The sequence below is a fragment of the Dromaius novaehollandiae genome, chromosome 2 (genome assembly GCF_036370855.1).
Source record: "Dromaius novaehollandiae isolate bDroNov1 chromosome 2, bDroNov1.hap1, whole genome shotgun sequence".
NCBI classification, from domain to species: Eukaryota; Metazoa; Chordata; class Aves; order Casuariiformes; family Dromaiidae; genus Dromaius; species Dromaius novaehollandiae.
Genome location: NC_088099.1, coordinates 165,199,689 through 165,212,110, shown reverse-complemented (window position 1 = coordinate 165,212,110; position 12,422 = coordinate 165,199,689). Strand labels below are relative to the sequence as shown.

Sequence of the window (12,422 nt, the reverse complement as noted above, 5' to 3'; positions counted from 1 at the left end):
AGCTTGACCAGTTTTTGCACCCTCGTTGGAGCTCCTTGCTGAAGGACACAAAAAGGTTGCTGCTTAAGAGGAGACCAGACAAGCAGTTGGAAGAGTTTTGTTGAAGGTTGATGAACCAACGCTTGGGTCAGGCGATCCACTCGGATGAGAGTAGCCAGCGGCTGGCAAAGCGTGTGGGTGACGTATCTGTTTGTCCTGGTTTCTCTCTTCCCTGAGTACTCGTCTGTGGCCGCTGTGGTTTTTCCTTCATTTGTTTTAGCAGCATCATACTGGCGGGGAAGTTACTTTCATTTGCATCAGGCATTTGATTTGCAGCCCAGGCCCCTTCTGGCCACCAGGTCTCAAGTGTCACTAGTGCTCCTAGCAGGCAGTAGCCACCTGAAAATCTTGTTCTGAGTGAAGAATTTACGAGAGTGCTTTGAAGGCTCCCTCCCACGTGATGCGGTCCTCAGCCAGTATCTCACATGCTTTGCTGTTTGTGTCCCTCTTCCTCCAAGCGGAGGACTCATAATTGGTGAGGATTATGGAAGGAAGTCCTCTCCTGGCCACGGAAGACAAGTGTTGCGGTACCACTGTCGCTGGCATGGAGGAGAAAGATGCTGCTGCAGGTGGTCACACTGCTGCTCTTGGAGACAGCATGCTGGGTTGGATGGAAACGCTAACTTAGACTCTTTCTCTGAACTTACTAAACAAGGCTTGTGCTTCCTTTTTGTAGGCTTTAAAGGATTTTCTTACATTTCGCTATGCACCACGTCGCTGTCGGAAGATCATTTGAAGGTTGCGGTTTGATGAGACAGGAGTTAGTCTAGCAGCTCGCTGCCTCCAAAGCATAGTCCTGCTCCTACATGGGTGGTCTTCCCCCTCTCTGCAGCTTGTTTAGCGCTTCCCTGGTCCCTTCTTCGGAGTTAGCTTTTTGCTTGCTTAATTTGCAGAATCAGAGTCTTAAGCAATTTATTTGGGATATAAAATACTAAATTTTGGAAAGTGGCATCATGCTTTGCAAACTTTTGCTTGGCTAACTCCAGTAGGCCACCGCCGGGCTCCAGCGAACTTGTTCCTGGCTATCTGGCGACGTTTGCTGAAATTCTGACCGAGAGCCAGCAGCTTCCCTATAAACACCGAAGAGCATTTTCGGCAGGGTGGTTGCAGGGCCGGGAGCAAAGGGCCGTGGTTGCTTGGAAGCACATGTGGGAGCGGCGATAGCCTGTGCCCCTGCTGGGCTCTGGATCTGCTGCCTCGCAGAGAGCCAACGCAACGCGTGTCTTCCCCAAGTCGCGAGGCAGCCAGCCTGAGCCCCTGCTGGCTTCCTAAGCTGGATAAGAGGAGGGCAGTCTGGCACGTTGCACTTAAAAGGTTGCTAATCCGCGATCTACTGACACGCGCGAATTTTAGTTACCAGCGTGCTAAACCTTGCATTTGGGAAGGCCAGCAAGCACCCTGATACGTGATATTTTTTGAAAGGTTCCCCATTCTGGTGAGAAGTCCTCAAACTCTGCCAGGTACCAGCGAGCAAAGCAGCAGCATGTTTGTTTAGTTTGAGAGTCTTTCCATATAGTCGCTTGGCTTCACGGAGGGGATCTGTGCTGCACCTCGGCAGCAAATGCAACGGGGGCGGAGAGGGGGGAAGTCAAAGAGCTGGGAGGCGACCTCTGCTAAATCCTGGCTGCTCAGGCAGTAAATAGGATGAAAGTCTAAAAAAATTTTCCGGCTGTTGATTGAGAGTGATTTTGAAGGCTGGTGGCAGCTTTTATTTTTTCAACAATTACATGTCCCTTTCATCCACAGATCTGCTGTTCGTATTTTGGCTTTTATGTTGCTCTGTTTTACATAGAGGGAATAGTGACTTAATTCTGATAAGATGCAGGGAAACGTATTTACATGATCTTTTGTGAACGCGCGCCAGCAAAGCTTCAGGAACGGTAAACAGTTGTCTGAAACAAAAGCTTTCCGTTTAACATGTTTAGTGTTCTTAAAGGTGATACCTGATTTATTGCTTAGCATTTTGCATAGGGCATGACATGGTTACATTTTAAAGCCTTACTGTAGAATTTCTTTTAAATATCTGTTGCATTTTATGGCTTATAAGGAGTGTATGTTTCTCTGTTTTAGGGCATAATTCAGAAGATTGTGGACAGTCAGAAAGTGAAAAATGTGGCCTGCTATGGGTTACGGCTCAGTCACCTGCAGTCTGAGGAGGTTCACTGGCTACACCTGGACATGGGGGTGTCCAATGTGAGAGAGAAATTTGAACTAGCCCACCCTCCCGAAGAATGGAAGTAAGAGTGCAAATCTGTTCAGTGTCGCAATGAAGTCATATAAGTCTTTTTGCCGTGTCAGAAAAAATGACTCTATAACTTGCTTTATTAAAGAAAATCCTCGCGTGGTGGAATAGAGGGGGGTGGCACAGGGGAAGAAGAAAAATATTGCACAGCAGAGCTGCAAGTGGGGAGGTGTGTTTCTTGTGGTTGAAAAGGGGTTCCTGCAAACTGGGGAGAACACGTGAGTCTAGCCTGGGATTTAAAGGAGACCTAAAACAGGAGCAGAAAGCTCCTAGCTGTTTGTCAGAATTGTCCTGATAACCTGCAAAACTTGCATTATACCTGGTGAGCACCATCTCAGGTTTTGTCAACTTTAAAAAACTTTAATGCAAGAATCTTATTCCGAATCTTGTTCCTATCTATGGTATAAGCACACCTCTACAAATTTAAATGGACAGACCTTGTTCCTTAAATGAAAATAAGAAAATATTGTTGAGCGGTGGCTGCATTTATATGTAGATTAGGTAGGACAAATATAATTCACGAAGAATAGATCAGCGTGCCCCTCTGCAATTGTAAAACTTGTTAGTGGCCAATGAATTGAGGCCCCAAGGGAGAAGTGAAGTCTGTCCCCTCCCTCCTCCTTTCTCCATATTCTAACTGGGACCTTCTTCAGTTATCCCAGGAGTAGTGAGCAGTAGAAAGGTAACTGCAGATAGCTTTTTTTCTTCTTCTTTTTTTTCCCCCAAAGCCTAAGTGCATTTGCTAAGATGCTTTCTTGATATCAGTTAGTTGTTTAAAAGAAGTGGCATGACCTGTGCTGTGTTGAAGATTGGGTTTTCTTTAGCTTTTTTAGCAGGGTAAATGGAAAGACAAAGAGCAAGTTAATGCATGCTCAGGAGAGGACATAGATTGGAGATGAAGAAGGGAAAGACTGTCTACTTTCCTGCTCGAAGGACAAGAGGAAACTAATGTTATTTGCAAAAGGATGCAATAGGCTGCTAGGGAAGAGGGGAGCTCAGAGTTTTAAAATGCAGCACCGTAAAGCCAGGTATAGCAGTAAAATTATAAGAGGATGCTGAAAAGTAAATTACTAAGCTTACTAGTTCATTGAAGGGGGTTGTGTAATTTTTTCCCCTTTTTTCTATTCGTAACCACAGTTTGTGCAAAAGTTGCTAAAAATACAGTTGCTAAAGCCTACAAATACAATCCTCTGCAGAATTATTGTGAATAGTCTATGCTTAATTTCTTGCAAATTGAATTAGCATAATATACTAGCAGATGTCACAGTTGCAATTTTCAGTTTATAAATTCACTTTAGTAGCCTGTCTTTAATCCATCAAACAAAATAGGAGTGTTTAAAACCTAGATGTCAGAAATATAGCACGTTCTTTTCTGTGCATCTTGCATTTTATGGATTCTAGTATGGTTGTGGCACGTGCATCAATATACCCCCATACCTTTGAAATTACAGATTCAGAAGTAGGGTATTCCTGAATGCATCCCATGATACTAGTGTTGTATATGAAATGCGAATAATTTATGCTATGGACGTTTGTTGCATAGTACACAAGTGCCAATTGCATTTATATTATGCAATGCAACTCGCATTCTGCACATTGCAGAACAAAGTTAATCGGTTTTAAAAGCAAAATTAGATGATTATTTTGAAGTTTGTGGAAAGGGTTTGTATAAAATACCCATGAAAGAGCTGTGATAAGATATAAATTATTCAATACCTTCCCAGCATGTCATTTTATATTTTATCGAATACATGCAGCCTGACATACCTTTTAAACCCATGGAGATTTACTGTGCATAATCAAAATGTTGCTGTCATATTTGTAATACCATAAAGCAGAGCATTTAAGATCATATGACAGTACTTGTAAAAATATTTAGATTAGTAAAGGGAGAGAGAAATCTGGGAAGCGTGCTTGAATTAAAAGCTTCCTATAATATTAATAATCCACTAACTGCCTCTTGTGGGATTTTTTTAATTATCTAAATTAAAAGGGTAGTATATTCAATATCTACCGAAGCAGATTCTCAGACATTCTTCTGCATTAGTCCAGAAGTTGTGGTGATTGTCAGTAGGATGTAGACAAAAGTTACTGGAATAAAATCTGTCCCCTGTGTAAGAAGCTTTTGTTTGGGGCTGTTTTACTATTTATAATGCTGCAGCGGGAATGGGCCGGTGAAGGGCAGCGATAGGGGTTGCCTCTGTTTGCCCCAGATGACCCAGCCATAGTTAAACACTAAGAAGAGTAAATGATAGTGGACTTGAGGAAGGTCACCCGGAATTTTGTCACTTCAAGTATCTCTTCCCTCTTCCCATGGCAAGCAGTGCAGCTGCAGGAGCCCGCGCGGTCTAGCTTCACCAAACCTCCGTCATGTGGCAGAAGAGCAGGAAATCCCTGCTTACCAGAAGTCTTACCTCACCCTCATGTTTGCTTCGATATACTACTTTGACCTCATTCTCCTTGCTAAGAAAGGTTTGCATTTTGCATAATGTAGCAAAGGTTGAACTATCTTGTAGTTTAAAAAGAAAATGCAGTGAAGACTTCAATTTTGAAGTTGAAGTACTTCAATTTTTTTCCTACAAAAGGGTAAGAAAGGTTGGCGCTAAAATTCAGATAAAAGCCTAGTATTAACTGTGCCTGCATCTTCACTGTACCTTTACTGTAGGGACATTCATGCTAGTTAATGGTATCAAACTACGTACCCTCTTTTTATTTTATTCTCTGGAAATGAAGATAATTCTCTCCTTTGTCAGAAAATTCTGAATGTATCCAAAATGATGGTGTCAGGAATCATCAGTTATAATTATTGGAATTGCATACTTATTTCTTTATACTAGTTCAGGAAATAAGTATTCTGGAGTCTGCTGTGTTACATGTCACATTGGGTAATACTGTCTTATCTCTTGGAGATGTGCGAGATCCAGGACTAAGAAGCATTGTATAATTTGAGCGGTTTCATGCAATTGTTTTAGAACAACTGTCTTCCAAATGCAGCCTGAAAGGGGTTTTCTGTTACTGAATTACTGAATTCCAGTAATGCTGCTGCTGTTATCTTACAGTAGCATGAATTGTTAATTCTTCTTTAAGCATTTGGTTGTATGAATGCCTGTGTAGCTGTGCATGCAAGAAGATGCCAGATGGTAAGTGGAAAAATGCACAAACAAGAAGACCCTGGGCTTTTTTATGGAAAGGTGATAAAGATTGGAGTGCCTTCAGTTTATTTCTTTCAGATTTTCTTAGTGTTTGTGGCAGCAAGGCAGAACTGGGCAGGTGTAAAGCCCACTTTTTAATGAAGAAATGTCTCTTCACTTGTAGTCCAAAGGAGGGTTCCATTTGCTGGTCAGTCTTGTTCCACAAGGGAAAATGGAGAGATTCGAGTAACAAATTATAGCTCTTGAAACAAACTCTGCAGGTCTCAGACTATTGAGATCTTCTGGTTCTGCCGTTAAGAGCCTAGGTAGAGCAGGAGCTTGTGAGCAGACACCATGTGTTGGCTCCATCAGGTAAAGAAGGGCAGAAGGGAGCCTAGTACTAGCCATCCTGTACTGTAGGTTTTGGTAGCTGCAACGCAAGAGCCTCTGCGCTGATACGAAGGCCAGAGCACCGAAGGTATGATTTAACGAAGCAGCCGAATTCATCTAACAGCTTGCTGCCCCTGTTCCCTGCTCTGCCTTTCTTCTTCTCTCTCTTGCTTGCGGTTACGCAGACTTTTCCCTTTCCTTGTATGAGTCCTAATGCTTGTCTAATCCTGCCGTGAGCTGATTCGGTTCATTAAACTCACACAAGGCTGTTTCTCCTTCCTTTGTTCCCCCCGTCATTCTCCTCTCCTTCCAGGTTACTTTTCTGCTGGGGTCGTGAACTGAATCAGAACCTGCTGGGGCCTGGTTAGGGCTGGTGGGATGGCTTCTTTCAGGGCCACAAGATATTAAGACTTGCCTCATCCTTTCTGTTTCAAAGGGCTGGTGTTTCTGCACCAGCTGCCCGAGCGGTGCCTATTGCTCAAGGGGAAGCTCCTAGAAGTGCTCAGTAGTGTGTGCTGTGGGCAGGTCGTCTCCCCATGCAACTTGTTAGCTCTGAAGCCCACCTTTCCGTGGGTCCATAGCGTGTGTCAGAAGGAAGAAGGAGGTTTTATACCTCAGTAGCAGCGACGGTCAGGTCTCAGAAGAATCCAGGAAGAATTTATCCTCAGAAGGCATGGACTGTTCAGCAGATGGATGGATGAAATTTTTCCAGCCTTTGACTTCAATACGCGCATGGAAGCATCTACACCCCAGTACTCTGCAGTAGGTCCTTTCGGTAGTAGGAGGGGATCATCAGCAGGGATCCTCACTCAGAAAGCAGATCTGTTTTGCAAGAAGGGACTTGTTGTCCTGTTCAGGTGACTGCCTTTCAAAGACAGTAGGTTTCGATGATGCTGAAAAACAGGCCCAACCTTGAGCTGGCATTTGGAAATCGGCTTCCTATTCATTCCCCTAGATGTAGTCAGAGATTAGTTTATAAACAGATAATGAAGATCGCTTTCATCAACTGTCCCAGCCAAGCTTTTTACTTTCCTGATTTTCTCGTGAGATCTTGGTGCAAAAAGAAGTACTAGTCATTGCTTCAATGAGGAGCCATGCAACGTCCCTGCTTTTCCTCTATCTTCTCATCCCAGAGAAGAAAAGTGTGCTATAGCCCACTCTAGATCAGGGTGACTGAATCCAGATGTACGCTGTCGGAGGTCCAAGATGAGAAGTTCCCTGTGCATTTCTTCAGGCCTGAATAATCTCTGGTTTTTGGCCAGCAGGATGACTGGAAAAGAGGTGTTTCAGAATGACTGACCGTATTTAGTAAATGTTTGTTCTTAATACGTTGGAAGAGCAGATAAAGGATGCTTCTTATATGTTGTTACATTAATTTCATAATGTTTGTAAGATGTGCAATGACTTCATAGGGTTAGAAGGTATAAAACAGACGACATGATTTAATGTAGCCCCTTCAACTTCTAGGATGTAGTGCCTCAAAACTGAGTTACTGTTTGGAGAAAGAAATCAGCTCTGCTTTTAGATGGTTTCTTTAAGTGGGAATTGAACCCAAAAGTTACTGTTTGATGGTATAAGTGCTACTTTGTCTTTATTTTGTTTATTTGTGTAGCATGAAAATGCAACCCCATTTCAGAAGCTGGCACTGAATAAGATGTCCAAAAGACATGCTTTGAATCATAACATTTCCCTGCCAGGATTTAGAAGGACCCCTTGGTTAGGCATTTGTGGGAGAAGACATCTCCTTAGCGTAGGAACTCTTGGGTTGATTGACCTGGAGGTACTACAGCATGGATAACCTCTTACCTTTAGTCACTTTTAAGTGCCAGGTCAGTCAACTTTTCTTTGCTTAGAGGTTGGCTCTTCGCTTTCGAATACTTCTTTGCTGCTTACTGTTTCATGGCCCGGTACTGGGAAAGCAGTCTAGAGGCCTGCTGCCAAGGAAAAGAATCAAAGATCGTATCAGAGAAAGGAGTAGCAGGGAATAGAAAGAGAAGGAATGCACCTGAGGAGTGACGAGATGTTGGAAAGGACAGTTTTCAGAGAACTTTCTTTTCATCTTAAAATGTAAAAAGACAACTAAAAATGTTTCAGAACAAAAGATGAAGGAAATAGGTCTTTTTTTATGCAGGAGACTTGTTTCATTCTGTATTAATCTCTGTAATTCAGAGATAAATTGTGGGGGCAGAAGCAGGGGTCAGGGAGCTCTGTTTTTCAGCTTCTTGATAGTGTGGTGACACTGCTTTCCCTCCCTAGCACTGGACCACCTGTACATGCATTTTGGCTCATATCTAAAATTTCAGTGAATGACTGAAGATAGCTACTGCATGTCACAAAATGTAAATACTAATCAACAATAAAAGGTGCTTCTGTGTGCTTTCTAAATTAGAGTCCTTTTTGTGAGAGGTTTTCAGCTGTGACTTTGACTCTTTCTGTATTTGGGTTTCTTACCTGGCTGTGTCGTTCCCCTATCTTTTTATATCCTGCAGTCTGAAGACTCTTTTAAGGTTGTTTTCTGTGTGTAAGAAGACTGAGCGTGCATTTTCCCTTATGAAAAGAGGCTTTTCATAATAATGAAGCCTTTGTGTTACAAATATTCCTTGTCTGTTTACTGTGTGCTACAGCTTTACATAGTTTTCCATTAAGGGGGCTTCTGAATCTGTCTCACTCCATTATGTGCTGCTATCCTGTAGAATATGACTGTCACTGTGGAAGCTAGTTCATTCATCTTCTGCATGCATCGTAATGCCTTACTAGGAAGTAGGAAGCCCTTTTACAGATAGATCTCTTCAAAACCTGTGGAATAAATCAGGGGCGAATATTGCAGCACTTGATCAGAGCAGAAGCTGGATCATTTCCTTTGCAAGTGAGCCCTTGGTTTGTCAGTAGGATGTGGCTTGGAACAGTAGGATACATATGCTCGTTGCTGGCAGCTGTGTGTTAAGTATTCATGCTTGAGAAATCAAAGATAGCTCTTGCCATGGGGTCATGTCAGTGGTTATGTTAGCTCAGCTGCTGTCATCACCTATTTGGGGCCTCCCTTGCTTGGATCTGGACCTGATAGCTTATCGGCCTTGCTTCTTGATGCCTCATTCCTCCCTGAAGCTTTGAGAAGGTACCAGGATACTTTCTTATAGGTGCTTCTGTACAAAGAAGGTCCCTTCTAACCATCTTCATGAAATATCATGTATTGTGTGTCCTCCAGCTTTCTTCTTTAGAATTCTAAGTTGTCAAAACAGAATTTTCCCTTAATTTTCTGAGTTTGTTTTGATTTTATTAGTACTTTTAAGAACACTTGAAGACTCTCTTTAATTTGTGATGAAGTCTGGATTCTTATTTGTGCATTGTCAGTTTAATTCTCTTTTTCTTGCTTTTCAGATATGAACTAAGAATCCGATATTTACCAAAAGGATTTCTAAACCAGTTCACTGAGGACAAGCCAACTCTAAATTTTTTCTACCAACAGGTATAGTCAATTCTGCTACTCTTTATTTTGTTGGCATCAATTTGGAAAGTTCTTCCTTTGTTTATGCAGAAAACATACTGCTGCAGAAACAGAAATTGTTAAAATTGAAGGCTGCATAGGTAAAACAGAAAGGGAACTGACCGTCACATCTTTCTCCCTGAGAAATGATGAGGATTGTTTTCCCAGGACAAGGCGATTTTGCAGTAGTTGTCTTAATGAAATTTACTGCTCTTCAGAGGACTTCTAATAGTTTTTCCCATTTTATTAAGTTCTTGAATTTCTTTATTTTTGCAAAGATAATTGGGAAGTTTTTTTTTACAACCATGTTTTTTTTTTCCAACTGTATTATTAGGTTATTTTCTTGATTTCAATATCCCTTTAGAGTCTCTCTTACCAGCTAGCAAAACTGTAATGCTAAAACTTCCTAAAAATTAAGCACCTAAATCTTCATTTTGTACTCTAAAATAAATACTTTCAAGCTGTCTTTAGACTGGCAAGTTGAAACATCTGTTAGAATGACGTTGGTAGGAGTTTGGACTTCAATTTGTAAAGTGTCTGCTAATTTAAGAATCCATGCATCTGTGAAAACTCAGGCCTAAAATTACTTATTTGCTGTAAGTTAGGGGAGTCTTTTCCAATGTCTGGCTGGTACGATATTTTTGTTCACAACAGAAATATGGTCAGCACTTTAAAAACAATTCGTGTCACTGATGGTGGCGAGTTCGTGAACCACATACTACATGTTTGTACATTATACTTTTAAACAATACCATGTCCTACTATATGAAGGATTATTTTTAATCCAGATCACTTCAAGGAGTCACTTTATGGAATGTTGTCATAACTGAGACAGATTGGGGTAGGAATGGGAGGCAGGGAGAGAGACTTAACGAGGCTGACTCATTAAGTCAGCTTCACTGGCCGAGCTCAGGAACCATGCCATGAAGCTGGAGTTATGTTTTGAAATGGGATCTCTTTTTTTAGCTGATGCATTTTGCTGGGTCAAAGAAACAACCTTGTGAGGTTCTGATAGCATTGCACAAACCCCAGAGGTTTCTACAAGAGACAGCTGTTCTCATGGACTACTGTCCTTTTGTTGAGTCTCTGCTCCGTTCAGAAATATCCTAAACGTACGAGGTTTTGTGATTGGCTCCAAAATAACAAATTTCCTGAAATCAGTCATTTAGCTGCTCAACATCTGAGAAGAGTTCAGGAGACCTCCCCCAGGTTGCCCCCCCCATCTCTTATGGGAGGGTTTGCTATAGAATAACGAAATTCCCCCGACTATCACAGTTTTGAAGCCTGGTAAGAACACACAACTGTGTTCTTTTTTTATCCCACAATTCAAACCCAGGAAGGGAAGGAGCTGTTTCTTTTTAACCCCTTCTGATGTCCTTATTTTTTCCTTCATATATGAAGATCTGCATTTTTTGATTGCAAAAATGACAGAGTGGCACTACAGGCAGTAACATCTTCTCATTTATGCCTCAAATTGCTGTTTCTTTCAAGCAGGGAATTTAAAGTAGCAGAGGAATATATTTAGCATTTCCTGAGAAACACGCACTTACTAAATTTGGGAAAAACATTAGAAATGGCTACAAATGGCTGGGAATAGCAGGATGGTTTAGAAGGTGTGCAGGTGCTGATGTGCACAAGAAGACATCTGCATTTATCTGGTAATGTCCTGAATCCCAGTTCTGTCTATTACAAAGTGAAAATCAGCCGTTCTTGTCTCCTTGCTCTGCACCCCGTACAGGCTTTCTTGTCTCCTCCCTTTTCTCCTCCTCCCCCTTATCACAAGGTATTTCTAAATCCAACTCTCTTTTCCAAAGTCACTGTTCTTCACTCTGGGGTCCTGCAAGGTATTTGGGTCTTCGTTGTCATGGAAATCAGTGCACAACTTTTCAGAGCTGTCGCTCTGTGTCCCTGACTCTGTTTTGCTCCACGAGTCTCCCTTGGCCTCTGGAGTAAATCAGGGCAATTATATTTGTCTTATCTGGTTAACTGTTAAGGCGATCTCACTGACTTCTGAAAAGACAACAGGAGAAGAGTTTGAGCAATAGTGCTGCAGCACTGAACAGACCTAAAGCGAAAGGGAAAATGGAAAGACAAGCAAAGACAGATCTTCACATTCTGTTCATATCTCATCGTCGTTCCCGCAACATTTTTACATTCTCTTTTTGCTCAGCCGCAGCTCAGCCACAGTCGGATTGTGTCATCAAACACAGCATGTTGTATATAGGCAGGAACACGGAGATGCATATGATTCATACATGCATATACAGATATCTTGAACTTTCTGCACAGAAACAACTACATTAGAGATAATGAACATAGGACCCAGTTGCAGCATTAACAAAAAAAGGTAACAGCTCTAGAATCAAATTGGCTTTTGTGGATGTAAAAGTCAAATATGCTGTTGCCTTATGTGTTATAATTGAGAGTAAAGATTTTGAGGACCAGATGCTGCCCATGGCTAAATCTTTCTTTTCAAGATGTGGCTGAGGACCTGTTATCATCTTGATAACATCTAAAAGCAAGTTGTCTGACTTATTAAAAATGCACAATATCTAATGTAAAAGGCCCTGGAGAAAGAACAAGTATGGTGACTTCTGTGAAAGAGAAGTCTGTGAAATGTCCGTAGATTTTAGAAACCGTGTAATTATTTTCTTAAGTTGCTGCAGAGCAGCAATATTGTTGAGAAACAAGCTGTAAAGCTGGAGTAAGACTGAATCCACAAGTGAGTCTTCACAAAAGCACAGAACATTTGTAAAGATAGCAAAGGACATTTATAAAGATAACAAAATGTTACCTTAATCGCTGTCAGCAGACACAGTTTATTCATGTAGTTAACCCAAACCACAATTATCAGGCTGTTAAACTGAAAACTGGCACACATTTGTAACTTCGCATGCATGACTACTCCCATTCACTTCAATGAGTGCCTTTCTTGCTGTAAATGTATGCAAGCATTTAAGTCTCAGTTTGGACTTAATAGCTGAAATATCTTTCTTTTTTCTTGTTTTTCAACTATATTAAGAACGCTGTGACCATTCTTTGTGTTGGATGGTCGTTATTTTCAAGAGTCTTGAATAAATCAAGCAGAGCCGCTCGTAGCTTGACGTACAGCCCTGTGCAATCAGCGGCCGTCGTT

At 41.6% G+C, this 12,422-nt stretch overlaps 1 protein-coding gene across 7 annotated transcripts in view; it reads left to right on the top strand.

Moving 5' to 3' along the window:
• Positions 1-12,422, top strand: part of PTK2 (protein tyrosine kinase 2) — a 196,084-nt gene that overhangs the window by 96,334 nt on the left and 87,328 nt on the right. For 6 of the 7 annotated variants that reach the window (XM_064507919.1, XM_064507918.1, XM_064507916.1 and 3 more), the window contains 2 exons: positions 2,110-2,276; positions 9,181-9,268. In XM_064507919.1, coding sequence (XP_064363989.1) covers positions 2,110-2,276; positions 9,181-9,268 — 255 coding nt within the window. The remainder of the gene's footprint in view (positions 1-2,109; positions 2,277-9,180; positions 9,269-12,422) is intronic. The other variant, XM_064507920.1, reaches the window with a different exon arrangement.